Below are 14711 nucleotides of genomic sequence, written 5' to 3' on the forward strand. Positions count from 1 at the left end.
ATGTCAAAGAACATCCCCTGCACTGAAAAGGATAATGACAATTTTCTGTGCCAAAGAGACATCAACAAGTACGGAGAAATGCATGTGTGTTCACAATCAATGAGGATAGCATATTAATTGTTTCCCCCCAAGTATCAATTCCATGATAGACTTGAGTACTAACTTGTCAAGAATAACAGGAGTAAAACAGTGAAATAGACACCAGGTATAAAAAAATGTTTATTTTTTCATTAAAAATATTTACACATAGTTTTGCTTTGTTTATATACAGTCATAAATGTAAGTTTAAAACTCAAGTTTAAACACTGGGATTTCAAGAACACAAATGTATTGACTTTAAAATTACCTTCAAGTTATCTGGCACACCTTTCCCTGGAACTTTCAGAAGGCATTTTACAATAAGCTGAGCTGGTAACAGCTACACATTTCCAGAAGAATCAGTTCCACCTGCCTAGCGGTCTTCCCTCTCTTTGTGTCTAGAACCTGTTTTGCCTTGAATTACACTATTGGTTGTCTAACCCTTCAGTGATCAGATCAGGGAGTTAAACTACTGAAAACCTGGTTTAAGAAAGCTGCATTGAAAAGCTACATTAAAAACCCTAATAATTTTCTTCAAGTTTAGCTGCTCAGAGTGGAGTGGGGCTAGATGAGCACCAGCAGATTGACATAAAAGGGGCAGAAATTTGTCACCAGGGCCAAGGGAGACAGTAAGAGCACTTCTTTGCTCAGCAGCTAACCACAAGACTATCTGAACTGCCTTGCGAAGGCATACACTTTGAGGTCATAGAAGAAAAGGCAACAGTCTCTCCTCCTTACAACACATCACAACCAAATTTCACATTGCATACCGTGGTTTATTTCCTACGCCTTTGGCAGATGAACAGGAGACATCCTGAAAAGTAACCCTGCTTGTTATTGCCAGATCTTGATTTCTCCAGCCCAACTACATGTTGCAAGGAGAGATGGTAAGACTGGGTGAAATATTGCACTCACACAAGCTTCTTTATGTGCAGACAAAGTGCGAATAATCCTAGCAGTGTGATAGTTGTAGAAAAACACTTTGCCATCTGAACTTCCTGTCACCAAAAGCGTTCCATCTGGAGAAAATTCACAGCCCACTGCAAATCCTTCCACCTGTGAAAATCAATAACAGTGCTGATTAGAAAAGTTCATTGTGATCTACTGAAAATTAATATAGTACCAAAAAAATTGTATCTTTAAATAAATATACACTAAGGACTTCTCCAGGTGTTTAGTAAGACACAGCTACAACACAAACTTATTTAATCAAGCTATTAAGTATTCATAAAGTCTTCTAATAACTATTTTCTTCAGAGTGCACATGATTTAAAATAGACTGGCACATGGGAAAGCAAATGAAGCTAATTAATATCTATCACTGATTTATAATCAAAGACTATTAGCAGACATATTAAAAAGCACAGGTACTTTTTGCTATCTGTCTTCTTTACAGACTTAGATACTAGGTTCCTGGTGAAAAAGGATACCTTGTGGCCTTCGTATCTTTTCTTTTTGTTGATTCGGTAAGGTCGTTGGGCAGAAAACAAAGCCATGTAGTTCCCATTCGTCTGAGCAACAAATACAGACTCTTTTGGGTGCAGAGTCAGACTTGGGCATGTGTAACGCTCCTGAAAATAATTTTAAAGAAAGTTTTGTTGTATGAAACAAAAGGTTTCTTCAAAGGAATCAGGTTATCTTTTGACATATTTGAAAGACCATAAAAGGCAAGATATACATAAGTCATCTCCACTGAATACATTATATAAAGAAAGATACTTAACTCATTACAATCCACTGCAAATCTTACACCAAGGCAGATATCAAATCAAATCAAATCTCTGCTTTGATTTCCTAGATACTGACCAAAATACCATCTCCCTCTGAATCGTAATTATACTGCAGAACAGCTGCAGAAAGGTAATTCCAAACTGATGGTACACAGTCATCCTATTCCTGCCCAAAGAAAACTATAGTTTCAACGTGAAAGTGAATCCTCTTCTCCCACATCCCTTCCTCTACAGCAATAACTGTGCCTTCCATGCTACTAGGTACAATTCTCAAATCCTCTATCCTCTCAGTTCTGGCTACACTGACAGGAATAGAAATCATCCCATTTATACAGAGGCTTTCCCCCACCCCACTCTTATAAAAAGAAAGAAGAAAAAAAGAAAGCAATCGTTACTAGCCTACTAAGTCAGAAGTTCCTTATGACAGTGATTTGTAGACTGTTGCTAAATATCTTCAAAAATTACTAGCACTTAGTGTTGCTATTTAAGACTGAATTAAGATTACTTTCAAAACTTCACAGTGCGATTGCATCAGAAATCAACAGCTCTCACAAAGTTTCCACCAGGTCCAAACTTCTTCTAGCTTGAGCCTAACCCAAAGACACAGTATCGAATTTTGATGCCAGGAATACAAACTAAGAGAGCTTTGGCTGTAGGATGCACCTGCATGTGAAGGACACCAGGCTGACAGTGACCACTGGAGACCACGGGCCATGTGGTAGATTGGGAAGAGCATCAGACTGGTTTTGTTATGTATTTGGAAGTGATTAGCTGGGAAAGAAGTTCTGCGTATTGTAAGGTATTTGGCACAAAAACCAAAACAGGGGTAGGGGTGTGCTCCATGGCAGAGCGCTGCTTGCCTCTGGGGAGAAACTGCGTGTAAGATGAAGGGATCAGAAAGCACAACGCAATCTGCAGGAGCACTGTGTAGTGCTGGATATACTGTAGCAATGGGTTCTTTTAGAGTTCTTAATTATTCATTTGCTAATGCAGGCAAGCAATAGATCAAGTCTTGTTGGGATCTAATCTGTCTGGAGATTTCAGGGTTCTCTCCCATTTTGAAGGGTTCAAAGGTGAAATTCAGAAAAGTGAAGCAGAGTTTCCAAAATCGTGATCAAGTTTTGTTTACTCGCAGCACAGAAGAGGGGGAAAACTGTCTATTTCAGAGATGCTCTAGTCCAGAGGAGGTAGATTGTGTGGGTTATTTGTTTGTTTGGTGAGGGATAGGGAGAAAAGAGTTGTTTGGTTTTTACTCCTTTATACTGAACCTGACTGGTCTGTACTTCATATATTCATAAGTTTTTGTCTTTTTTTTTTCCTATTGCCTATCCAAGATGTTAATAGATGCAATAATGGACAAAGACAGAACAGTGAAAATTAAACATATAACAATCCCATTAGATCATCAACTACATGTTCTTGTCAGTAGAGAACTGTTCATTTCAGACAGAAAGCATCTGTATACAATCCAACAATACTATATTACATAGGATATTAGACTTGGGTTTTCAAAAAAAGACCTAGGGAGCTGGAATTATCTATTAACTTCCTTGGTAATCTCCTTTGAAGCTGTCAGCTTTTCTAGACAATTTAGTCCATTAAACATCTTGCCTGGATAGATTACTGAGAGAAATACTGCACCTGCACTGATAAAAGTAAATTTTTCCTCTGTGATTACGCTCTACTAGATATCTATATGCCTGTACCAGGTTGCTATTATTATGTGAATATTAAACTCAATTTGTCAATAGCCTTCATTGCAGCTCATGAAAAATGTATCATTTTGCCGTCCTAGGAAAAGTGTGGGAAAAGAAACGTGGTGTTATAGCAACTACTGCCATGCACCATTGGCAACTAGAATGACACTGCAGTGGCCTTGCCTGAATATAGCTTAGATGTCAGTGAATGAGCACTGAAATGTAAATACTTTTAACACAAGAAGACCTACCAGTCTTCAAGGTATTTTTAAGAATGAGTGTTTTAATACATAAAAGTAAAGAAAACCCTCAGTTTAAGAGCATTTTATACATCACACAATGATCTTACAGAAAATCAAAAGCTTTTTTTTTTTTTACAACACTGACAAGCATGAAGTACTAAATCATGACCCAAACAATACTAGTTGTTAATCTTACATGAAAAATCTGATTGGAGATTTTCGCAGCACTTTGGAAGTCCCATGCAATAACGGTACGATCAGCTGAGTCCCGGCTTACTGCATCTGTGCTTGTAAGAAATTCTCTTCCTTCAGGGAGAAAGAGTATATCCAAAGTCTGTTGTACTGCAGCTTTGTACACTCTTAACAACTAGTGAATAAAAAAGTTTGTTATTTTTTGACAGATTAGAATAACATTATAACCGATATTTTCTCTCTTTGTATTAATAACTATCTCCAACAAATCATATATTATTTTAAAATGTGAAAAAGTAATTGATTTTTAAATGTTGAAGTACTAGTGTAATAAATAGCTTGTTAATTTATGTAAAGAGTCCACACACAGGAAAATTAAATGAGATAAAAGAAAACATCAGTTTGTACAATTATATATACATAAGATTCTGTTATAAATTCCCAAAGAATTAAAGATAGATCCAATAAGAGCTTTAGACAACACAGTGTTGTGGAGCTGGGTCTACACCAAACTCCCTTCTATTTTATGAACTCAGAACACTCTGAGGATCTCTTCTTCCTCCTGCCAGGAAACTTCAGAAGTGTGGGTTTGGGGTCTTTTTGTTCTCAAACTCTTCCATTAGTTATAGAGCCAAGGGAAGGAATTAGGTTAGTGGGGATTTGGGACTTACAGGTATGAAAAGGACACGGCAGGAAGTCAATATTCTTGTTGATCATTCCAAACTTCATTATAAATCATTGTTTATGGCTGAGGATGAGTAAATTTGATGATTCAAGGCTCTCCCCGTCCCATGCTGCTGTGTGTCATTGCTTAACTTGCAAGCAGTGAGACCCTGGCGCCAGGACCGCTTGGCAAGGAAGCAAAGCTGGCACGGTCGGTCAGAAGCTGCCTACGAGGCCAACGTGGACACCCCCAGCAGAAGAATGCCCCACTCATCCTGCAGAAGACACCTCAATTCCGTTAAGGACTCGGTCTCACACACTCTCCCAAAAAAAGAAACCCCAGCAGAGTTCGCTCTTTTAAGGTGCTGCCAGAGATGGGGGGTGGAGGTGACAGGAGCACTGCTGTCAGACAGTTCCATGCTTGAAGGACTCAGCCAGGATCATGCCTCTGTCTACGGGGATTCAGTCCCACACCTGCCACTTCACCTGCCTATGGGCGGCCCTGGCAAGAGCCAGTCTCTGCTGCTTCTGCTGAAGCAGAGGCGTTTTCTATCCCTCTGGTGAAAATGAAGGGCAGCAGGGAAAGAAATCATCAATACTTTGCAGTATGTAGAGTAAATAATGTGCCCCATAAACTAGTTCCCATCACATAATTAATGCATATGAACAATCTCTAAAGCAGTTTGTGATGTAAAAGGAAATATCGAAGTTCCTAAATTTTCTCCCAAATTAAAACCACTGCAGTTCCCAAATCTAGATCCTCTTTCAGGCCTTATACCGAAGTAGGTTGAATCCATGCAGAGTGGGCCTCAGCCACAGGATTCTGAATATTTTAGCAGCCTGTGAGTTGGATCTTAAAAAGTAAGAGATTTTGAACTATTCTAAGGAATATATGAATAATTTGAATTTCCTTTCTTTCCACCTTTCTTCATGAAATTCTGCATCTCTGTTGTCTGCTTTGAATTCTGCAAATCAATACCTTTGCTTTCCTCTTCTCTGATTTGGCTCCAGTGAAAAGAAACTTCAAGGCGAGTGGCCAGATCAAAGCACTCCTTCTCTCTGAATATGGTGATCCTTAAAACTAGGACACTGGAAGACTCCTAGTTATTAAGATCTAAATCTCTCCAAGATAGCTAAAACATAGCAGCCTGCACCTCTAATAGGGTGTCCAGAGGTTAGTCATTCCTCTAACCTCACTAGAAAAACCAAGAGAGCATAGAGAGTGCTTGAAGTATTATCCTGAAATGGTTCTAAATTTTGTGAGGCCTTTCAGTGCCTTCCTCATAGCCCTAGCATGGCATGTGACTACTGACCTCAGGGCCTAGACCTTTTACAGACGCTGTATGCACATACATTTTTTTAAAGGAATAACTTTAATGTGTCACAGTGAAGTAACCTGGATTATTACTCTGTTTTCTGCTTTAACCAATAAAAGAAAAATAATTTCAAATACCACACATAACATGAGAACATCTTGATTTCTTGCCTCAAGCTCTGTTTGGAATTGTTGAGAACTAGTTGATCCTGCTTTACAGTAGAGATATACCAGGTGATCTCCTGAGGTCCCTTTCAGCTCTGCTGTCTGTGATCTCGACATGTGGAAGGACAGCAGCAGCAGCTGCTCCAATTGCTTTTCACAGACTCTGTGAAACGTACAGTTCAGAAACGCGACGTTTGCATTCAGGGAAGAATCTCGGTCATTCAAGCACCCTACACACCCTGTAATAACATCAGCAAGATGTAAACTTGCAGACTCAAAAAAACTGGCACACTTTTCAGAAATCTGCCTGCATTTTTAAGATAGTGAATATACAAATGTGTTACTTGCTCTCATCAGATTTTCCAGCCTAAGAATCTGCATAACATACAAAGCAATTAAACTTTGTAAAGCCAAAAGTGACATTTGCATATTTATAACTTCCACTTTGCCTATGGAGAAATCACTATGCATAGATATTTCTTCACATAGTTATAAAAGGAAACCTGTAGTTCATTAGTAAAGTAGAAAATGAAGCTATTTTATAGGAGCAAAAATTAAAAATAAATATTAAAAAAAAAAAGCCAAACTAAAAAAAGCCCACAAAATATAATAGCTGTCTGGAATGAGAAATGGAAAACCACACAGAAACCTGACAACTGCAGGAAACACAGAACTGAAATAAAGTTAAATTGAGAGGAGGGGACACAAAAGGCTCTACCAGCCTGACAGACTGAAGGCAGCAGCTACTTAGCAGCAGGCACCTTCACAGAAGTGACAAATCCCACCCAGAGAGTCGGGAAGATCAGAGAGTGGAGGAGCACAAACGTGTAGAAAAAGGGACAGAGAGGCAGAAGCAAAGCCCAACTGCTGCCAGGAAATGAAGAAGAACAATATAGAGCAAGAAAAGATAATCCCAAATGGTGATTCAAAGTAGTGATTCTTTGATGTTTTCTAATTTTAAAGATGAAACAAACTCTGACATAGCTTCCAAAAAACCCTTGGGAAATGTATGTGTGTACATATCCATACATACATTGTGTCCAGCACGGTTAATTGGTTAGGTTTAGGTTTGAGACTTGTTTTTAACATGGCTTTGGAGCAACATACACCTCTCAGTAAGGAAAAAGAAGAGATTGTAAAGTCGGTAATGTGAACATACTTTTAATTTTTGCTGAAATCCTGTTGGGCTTTTACATAACCTGCCACTGTCAATTTAAACATTTTCACTGCTGATCATTAAGTATATTTCATTGTCTGTTACTTAATAGGATATCTAACCAAATTACCCGTGTATCTTAGCTCTGCAACAGGAAACTGCCTTTATAAAAATTAATACAAAAGACCATCTTTTTCTACATGTTTGATACATATCTCAGAAAAATGATGTCATTTAATCTTCAAACCACATAGTAAGAACTGACTCAGAGGACAATAAATTAACACTTTGAATAGCAGCTGGGAACTTGATATACGTAGTATATAAATTCTCCCATAAAGATAGCTTTCAAAAATAACTAATTGCGGCACCCCTGCTCAGAAAAGTACTCATAATTAAACCTGCTTTGTTCTACCTTGGACAATTAATTCATGACATGCCTGAGGAAGCGGCTTGGGGAAAGCACCAGTTTCCCTACCCTGGCGGCTTTAGTTTGTTAATAACAGCTTTTGCTCTTTTTCTATTTACAGATTTATCACACATAAGCATGGGAAAACCACAGTCCACTTCTTCAATCTAAGCATTTTCTGGACATAAAAGAAATCATTTCAAAGGAAGGTGTAATAGTTTCTAGTATCAACAAAATCCAACATGATAATAAAGCTTCTTCACTAAGGCAAGAGTTCATGGCTGCAGGCATTTGACTAGAAAGGTAATTTAAGCAAATTAAATCAGTTTCAAACAGATTTTTAAGGTTCTGGTGATTTGAAAAGCATGCTGTGATGCTGAATTCAAGGTATACATTTCAGATGGGTGTTCCATAATACCTCTCTGCATAAAGCACATGCAATGCCTGGTATTTTGTCTGTCAAGAAAGCTCAAAGCCACAGAAGCAATTCAGAAGCTGCTGCTCGCACCAGCTCTGTGTTGGTCACCTGTAACCCACGTGCACTGCGCTCTCCTAAAACCTCCTCAGGCTTTATGGAAGTGATGAGAAAGAAATGTGCTTTTATAGTCATCGCCCTGAGCATTAGGAGATAAGGTCTCACAAGAAATCTAACAGGACTACAGGCAATTCGGTTGGTCATCAAAAAAACCCCTTGGTCAATCAGTGCTGTGGTTTCCAACCTGTAAAATGGCCATTTTTTTTCTTCTACTTCTTGTCCTACCTTTTCAGATTCAGTGCTTTGGCATGAAACTGCTTCTTCCTACTGGCAGATTGGGTAATTAATGCAACAGGGAACTGATTTAAGTTTCCTCTGTGAAACAGTACTACACCTATACTAGTAATAAAAAGTGCATTTCAACTGAAAGCTTATTTTGCACAAAACAGAAGCATTTTTACCTACTGTAGTGCAAGGCATTTGTGTTGATCTATTCTCCAGGGTAAGGTATTGAGGCAGATGACTATTACTTGATTTTTAGCTACCTGCTCACAATAAAACCACAACCTCACGACAAATTCAATTTATGTCTCTGATCTCCATCTGAAAGCTATAATGGCAGTTTTAATCAAAACACATGACAATATCATAGACAGGAAGATCAAGCATGCTACAGTTTTCTGTTCTTTCAAAGTATTTGAACATAAGGCTGGTGTATTTCTCTTTAGGTTATTGAAAAAAAAAATTATTTTGCTTTCCAATTTCAGTTTTTTCCTGTTTGTAACTTCTCTGTTTTCAGATACAGCTCAAGACTATTGAGAGGTCCTGAGAATAATTAAAATTAAAGGGAGACTGATTACAATGAACACGTGATTGAGCTTAATCTAGTGTTTACCTATAAGGTGTTAGGTATGAAAAATGTACATTGTAGTTTTTTAAGTCACTTTCAGATTGCTTGAGAAGGCACAAGAATCTTGTGATGGAAAGTAACAACCATTTATTAGGAAAAAAATATTTTCCCATTAGATATTTTTGTTTAAAATTTTCTCATCTCAAACAGGCTAAGTGAAATCTGTATATAGGAAACAAGGAACATTGAGCTACAGAATGGCTTTTCTATGAGGAGCAATAATCAAGGACTTTTCAGTCCAGAAATGAGAGTACCAAGGGGATATGAAAGAACTGGACATACAGTATGAGCAGCATGGAGAATGTGCATGGTTTCTTCCATTATAAGAATTTAGACTCCAAACTAGCAGAAAGCAGCTTCAAAATGCAGAGAGATGCTTCTTCACACAAGGTGGTTTTAAGTTGATCAATTCCTTACATGTTGTGTATGTAAGAAAGAAATAACCAATTCCACAGCATGAAGCCTCAAAGAGAGCCCTGAAAGACACAGACGGTATCTGCGATGCAGGAGGTCCCCAAACTGTAAGTCAGAAAGGCCTGGGTAACCATTGCTGGGAATTGTGATAAAGAAGTTTTCTGTGCTTTCACACTCTTGTTTTTTTTCAGTGCATACTGGTCACTGCTGGGAGTGTAAAATTTGTCTAGAAATGGGCTGAAACTGGAGCTGCTATTCACCGACAGCTTCTCACTCGATGCTCACACTCCAGGAGGCACGTTCTGTTCCTGGTCCATTTCAGCCTCTCCAGGAGCAGCTGCTCCCAGAGAGCTTGTATGCACAGACAGGTCTATGATTCTCATCTGCGATGCTACTGCGTGAGGTTTCCAAATAAACACAGCAGGACTGCTCACGTATGTGTTACAGCCACATAAAATGTGCCTTCACGCTCAGAAAGGATCCCTGAATGTTAGCATTTAAAACCAAACATCATTACACAAGTACAAATGCACCCTCACCATGTTTCTTTGAACTTTCTGTCCATAGATTCAGTAAGGATTTCTCTGACAGTGTGAGAAGAATAACTTTTATTTTCCAAAGCACTGAATAAATCATCTTATTTTAATTACATTGTTCTTTCTAATACCACCGGTACATGACAGTGTATTGGCTGTTTCTATAGAAACCAGAAGTGCAAGTAGCTCCACCAATTTCTACAGCCTTTTTTCATATTTTTATGCTATCCAGAGACAAATTCATTAGGTCTCCTAAATACATGCTACTTAAAAAAACTGCATCTCATCTGAAAGAAATTGCAATAGAATGTTTCCAAGGGAACAAATGCACTGCACTTGCACTCCAAATTTATTAAATTTTTAAGTCTGCTTTAATGGCTTAGGCTTATTTCTTTATAAACTCGAGGATGGAGAAATAGCTTAACAACATAAAGAGCATCTCTCTCATTTTTTCTTTTTAAGTTTAAAGGTATAGATGATAGTTGCAAATTTGTAGCTAAACAATGTTCAATCAAGAATAATAAACCAAGATGGGAAAAAAAATAACCCTGCCTTGGCCTGTCTTGGCCTCTGTTAATAATAAAAATTCTGCAGTGCATTTCCAGACTAATTTTAAAAGCTCAAAACAACAGATTCTACCATTTTTCTAGTTCTTTTTTTTGTACAGTTTAGAAAACATCAGTTTCAAAAATGGGAATTTTGTGTAAATCTTCAAATCTAAGTTTTCCTTAAATTTTTCTATCACTCCAATAGACTGGAGACTGGCTTTGTATTTGTCTTTTTTGAAATCATCTTATGTCCTGACAAAATTTTGTTATTAAGCCCAAAAGGCTGGACCTTTGCATTCATTGGTACCCATCCCATTTTTAATAGGTCACTCCTATTTTTCCTGCATGGTATTATATTCTTTTTTTTATTATTATTGTTGATTGTGCTAGCACACTACTTTCTGTAACAAGCATTTTTCAAAAATAAAATATTGAATGTGGTGTCCATTTGGAGCCATTCCTGAAGCATTTCACTAAGTTCCTCCCAGTCAGTTTCCTTTTTGGCAATATCCCCTCTAGTTAGTTTTCCCATTTTCAAATACTTAGGTTATTCCCTGCTTTCCCCAACTTCTCGAATTGCTCTATCAAAGTCCAATGAAGAAATCATAGAGTAACATCAAGTAAGCTTCACACAGTCTACCTTTGCTTAATTGTTATGATTATTTTAAGGAGCTGGGGCTGTTTAGCCTGGAGAAAAGGAGGCTGAGGGGAAACCTTATCGCTGTCTGCAACTACCTGAAAGGAGGTTGTAGGATGGAGGGTGTTGGTCTCTTCTCCCAAGTAACAAGTGATAGGACGAGAGGAAATGGCCCCAAGTTGCACCAGGGGAGGTTTAGATTGGATATTAGAAAAAAATTCTTCCTGGAAAGGGTTGTCAGGCATTGGAACAGGCTGCCCAGGGAAGTGGTGGAGTCACCATCCCTGCAGGTGTTTAAAAGGCATTTAGACAAGGCTCTTAGGGACATGGTTTAGTGTCAGAGTTAGGTTAGGTTATTGTTGGACTCGATGATCCTGAGGGTCTCTTCCAACTGAAATGATTCTATAATTCTACGATTTTTTTTTTAATTAGTATTTCACTTATTCCTATATCTTTAATCTTTCCTTCGAAGTCTGTTCTATGGCTGTGTCAGGTCATACTACCGGATCTCTACTGCTCCATGTCCTTCCTCTGTTTAACATAAGCAGTGGATTTGCATTTATGAAGGTCTAAGAACTTCCAAGTATTGCTTAAAGATCAGAGCCACAGCCTCGTGGCCTTCAGATTACTGGATGGTGCTTCATCAGGACTTGCTGCTCCGACAGCCCCAGCAGACACCTCTTGCCAAAGCTGCAGCAGCCCTGGGTGCTTTATGCGACAGAACACACAAACATCAACAGACAAGAGATCAAAAACAGAGTACATCCAACAGCTGCATAAATTATTCCTCTATTTTTAGCAGAGTCCAAAAAAATGTTAGTGATCTCCCTGCCTTTAGAGTTCCTTGCATTTCTGTGTGGGTGTGATAAAGAACCAGTTCCTGAATGCTTACAAAATATTAAGAGATTCATCAATCAAAGCAGAATGAAAATAAAAGGTAAAATATGCAAAACTTAGAAATAATTATATGGATACATTTAGAAAATTTAAATGAATATATTCAGAGGCAAGTTCGTGAGTACTGTATGTCCTTTCAGCAGAGCTAATGGCATCCCTGCTTTACACTATGCAAACCTTGCCGAAAAATGTAAATAAATCTTTCCAATTCAGTCTGACAATTCACTCATGGTATAAGGAATCTGAGCTCCTTTAAAAGTGTTATCAGTACAAGACAGTCACAGTTGTAGTCTTGTTCAATATTACAACTGTGGAAGCTTAGAAACCCAATTTAAAAACAAAAAAATCAGCTGTAGTCACATTTTCTTTTGTGAACACTAGCTAGAGGATACAAGTCTCAATCCTTTGTTCTCTTTGGTATTTCAAGGAATATTAAAATTTCAGGTAGAATAAGTAGTTGGAACATATATTGTCTCCTGTCTGAAAAGCGAATGTAGATCAGCCAAAATGGAGAGCGACTGTGTAACTCAACTGGCTTGTGCTGAACTTCTAAAGAAATTCTTCCACAGCTCAGAGAAAGGAAATATTTCTAAAATACAGAACTACTTTAAGGTCTCAGTGTTATTGCACAATTATTTTTACAGAGCATTTTACATGGTTTTTCTAGGTTCAGCTCTGAGGTGAAAAGATCCCATGGGAGCTGTTCAATATGATGCTCTCTCCTCAGTCAACACTGCAGAGATTTTTTTTTTTTTTTTTTTAAACATAGCAGCTCACTTCCAAGTTTTCTGGTCTTTTCATAAAGTCTCTATAAACATTCTCCGAATGTTTCGTAAATTTAATCAATCTGTTATACAGCAATATAAGATCTTCAGAATAATCTCTTAGAGACAAAACTGGGCAGAAAGCAATACCACTATAATAAATCTCTACATGCTATTCAACTGCGTCTTTTATTCTTTTCTTTTTATTTCAGGCTTTGATTACTTTCCTCTGTAATTTTGAGAAGCCTATATACTTTATATTTCACTGAGCAGTTAACAAGCTGTTCCATCCATTCATTCCTCTGAAGTATATTGCTTAGCTTTATCTTGAAGATTTTAACTCCCATATTGTTCGTTCACTCTTTATCTTGTTCAATACCAAATGCAACACTTGAAATAATTTTGCCTATTTGCACAACAGAACAGGGTTAGCAATAAATGTCTTTCAACATTCCTCTTTTTTTGATATCTGCCTTTCTGATTAATAGCCTACTGTACATTTCTCTGTGTTTTAGTAGCTGAAAGGCTGCCTCACACTTATCTTCTTACATTGTCTCTGGGATTCAGAAATCTAATTTTTATATCACATTCAAGACATGAATAAATATTAGTGATTTATGCTCATAAATTTATGCTCCTGTTGAAAATTAGTTGCCCATCATAATCAAAGTGAGATTTCAGAAGTACTAATTTGGAAAAATACCACTATCAGCTAGTCTGTGTCATTTTCCATCAGCAGAAACCACCAATGTGGCACACACTGGCACAAAGCAGCCCACTTCAACCACCACATATGTATGTGTAATTGGACATTACTTTTGTTATTAGTCATTCTCCCCATCTCTGTGATGCTTAATGCTTTCTTCTGAATTTCCACCAAAAATTTCCTCGTTTCCTAATATACAGTTATCATTTTGCCTCACATAGTTAAATTTAAGATGTGCAAGTGGATAGCCTGTTAGAACACAGGAGTACATCCTAAAGAATGACCTCTGAAATTGAATTACGAGTGAATGATGAAATTGAGTTTTCAATGTGCAATGAGTAACAAGATGCAAGCTCTTCATTTAGGGTGCTCGCTCTACTCATGAAATATGATGCAAAGCCTGAAAAGGCTATCAGGGGTATGATGATGGGAACAAAAAGAATCATTAGTTCACCCACACATCATTCCAAGCTGAATGACAGGCAAAACAGGAAAATCTTGTAATGAATTAGGATGAAAGCACTTGAAAGATATTAAGGATGTTTGTATCAAAACTGAAACAAGGTGGTAAGAGGCATCAGACATCTATTTCTGTTAAGAGCAAGTGGCACTTTTTAGAACAGGATAAATTTCAAAATATTGGCCAGGACACTTTATCCAATCTTGAACATGTTCATAACTGTGTAAGATGGAAAAGGTAGAGAGTCAGCTGGTTTTTTTCTTGTGAATAAAGATAACAATATAAGCTGAAAGCAGGAATATCTGGAGAATCCATTGAAATCCCTATCCTGCTTTCGGCTGGGATAGTATTAATTTTCTTCCTAGTAGCTGGTATAGTGTTGTGTTTTGGATTTAGCATGAGAAGAATGTTGATAATAAACTGATGTTTTGGTCGTTGCTAAGTGATGTTTATAGTAAGTCAAGGACTTTCCAGTGAGAAGGCTGCAGGTGCACAAGAAGCTGGGAAGGGGCACAGCCGGGACTGCTGACCTGAACTGGCCAAAAGGATATTCCATACCATATGATGTCATTCTCAGTATATATTTGGAGGGAAGAAGGAGGAAGTGGGGGATGTTCAGAGTAATGGTGTTTGTCTTCCCAAGTAACAGTTCCATGTGATGGAGCCCCGCTGCCCTGGAGATGGCTGAACACCTGCCTGACGATGGGAAGTGGCGAA

General features: G+C 37.9%; 1 protein-coding gene across 2 annotated transcripts in view; it reads right to left on the bottom strand.

The window, feature by feature from the left end:
- Positions 1–255: 255 nt before the first annotated feature.
- WDR25 (WD repeat domain 25) overlaps positions 256–14711 on the bottom strand; it is a 62724-nt gene continuing 48268 nt past the window's right edge. For both annotated transcript variants that reach the window (XM_065636349.1, XM_065636348.1), the window contains exons 5-7: positions 3944–4114; positions 1509–1649; positions 256–1134 (exon numbers count right to left, since the gene is read on the bottom strand). In XM_065636349.1, the coding sequence (XP_065492421.1) occupies positions 913–1134; positions 1509–1649; positions 3944–4114 (534 nt within the window). In that variant the 3' untranslated portion in view covers positions 256–912. The remainder of the gene's footprint in view (positions 1135–1508; positions 1650–3943; positions 4115–14711) is intronic.

The sequence above is a fragment of the Caloenas nicobarica genome, chromosome 5 (assembly GCF_036013445.1).
Source record: "Caloenas nicobarica isolate bCalNic1 chromosome 5, bCalNic1.hap1, whole genome shotgun sequence".
In the NCBI taxonomy this organism is placed as follows: domain Eukaryota; kingdom Metazoa; phylum Chordata; class Aves; order Columbiformes; family Columbidae; genus Caloenas; species Caloenas nicobarica.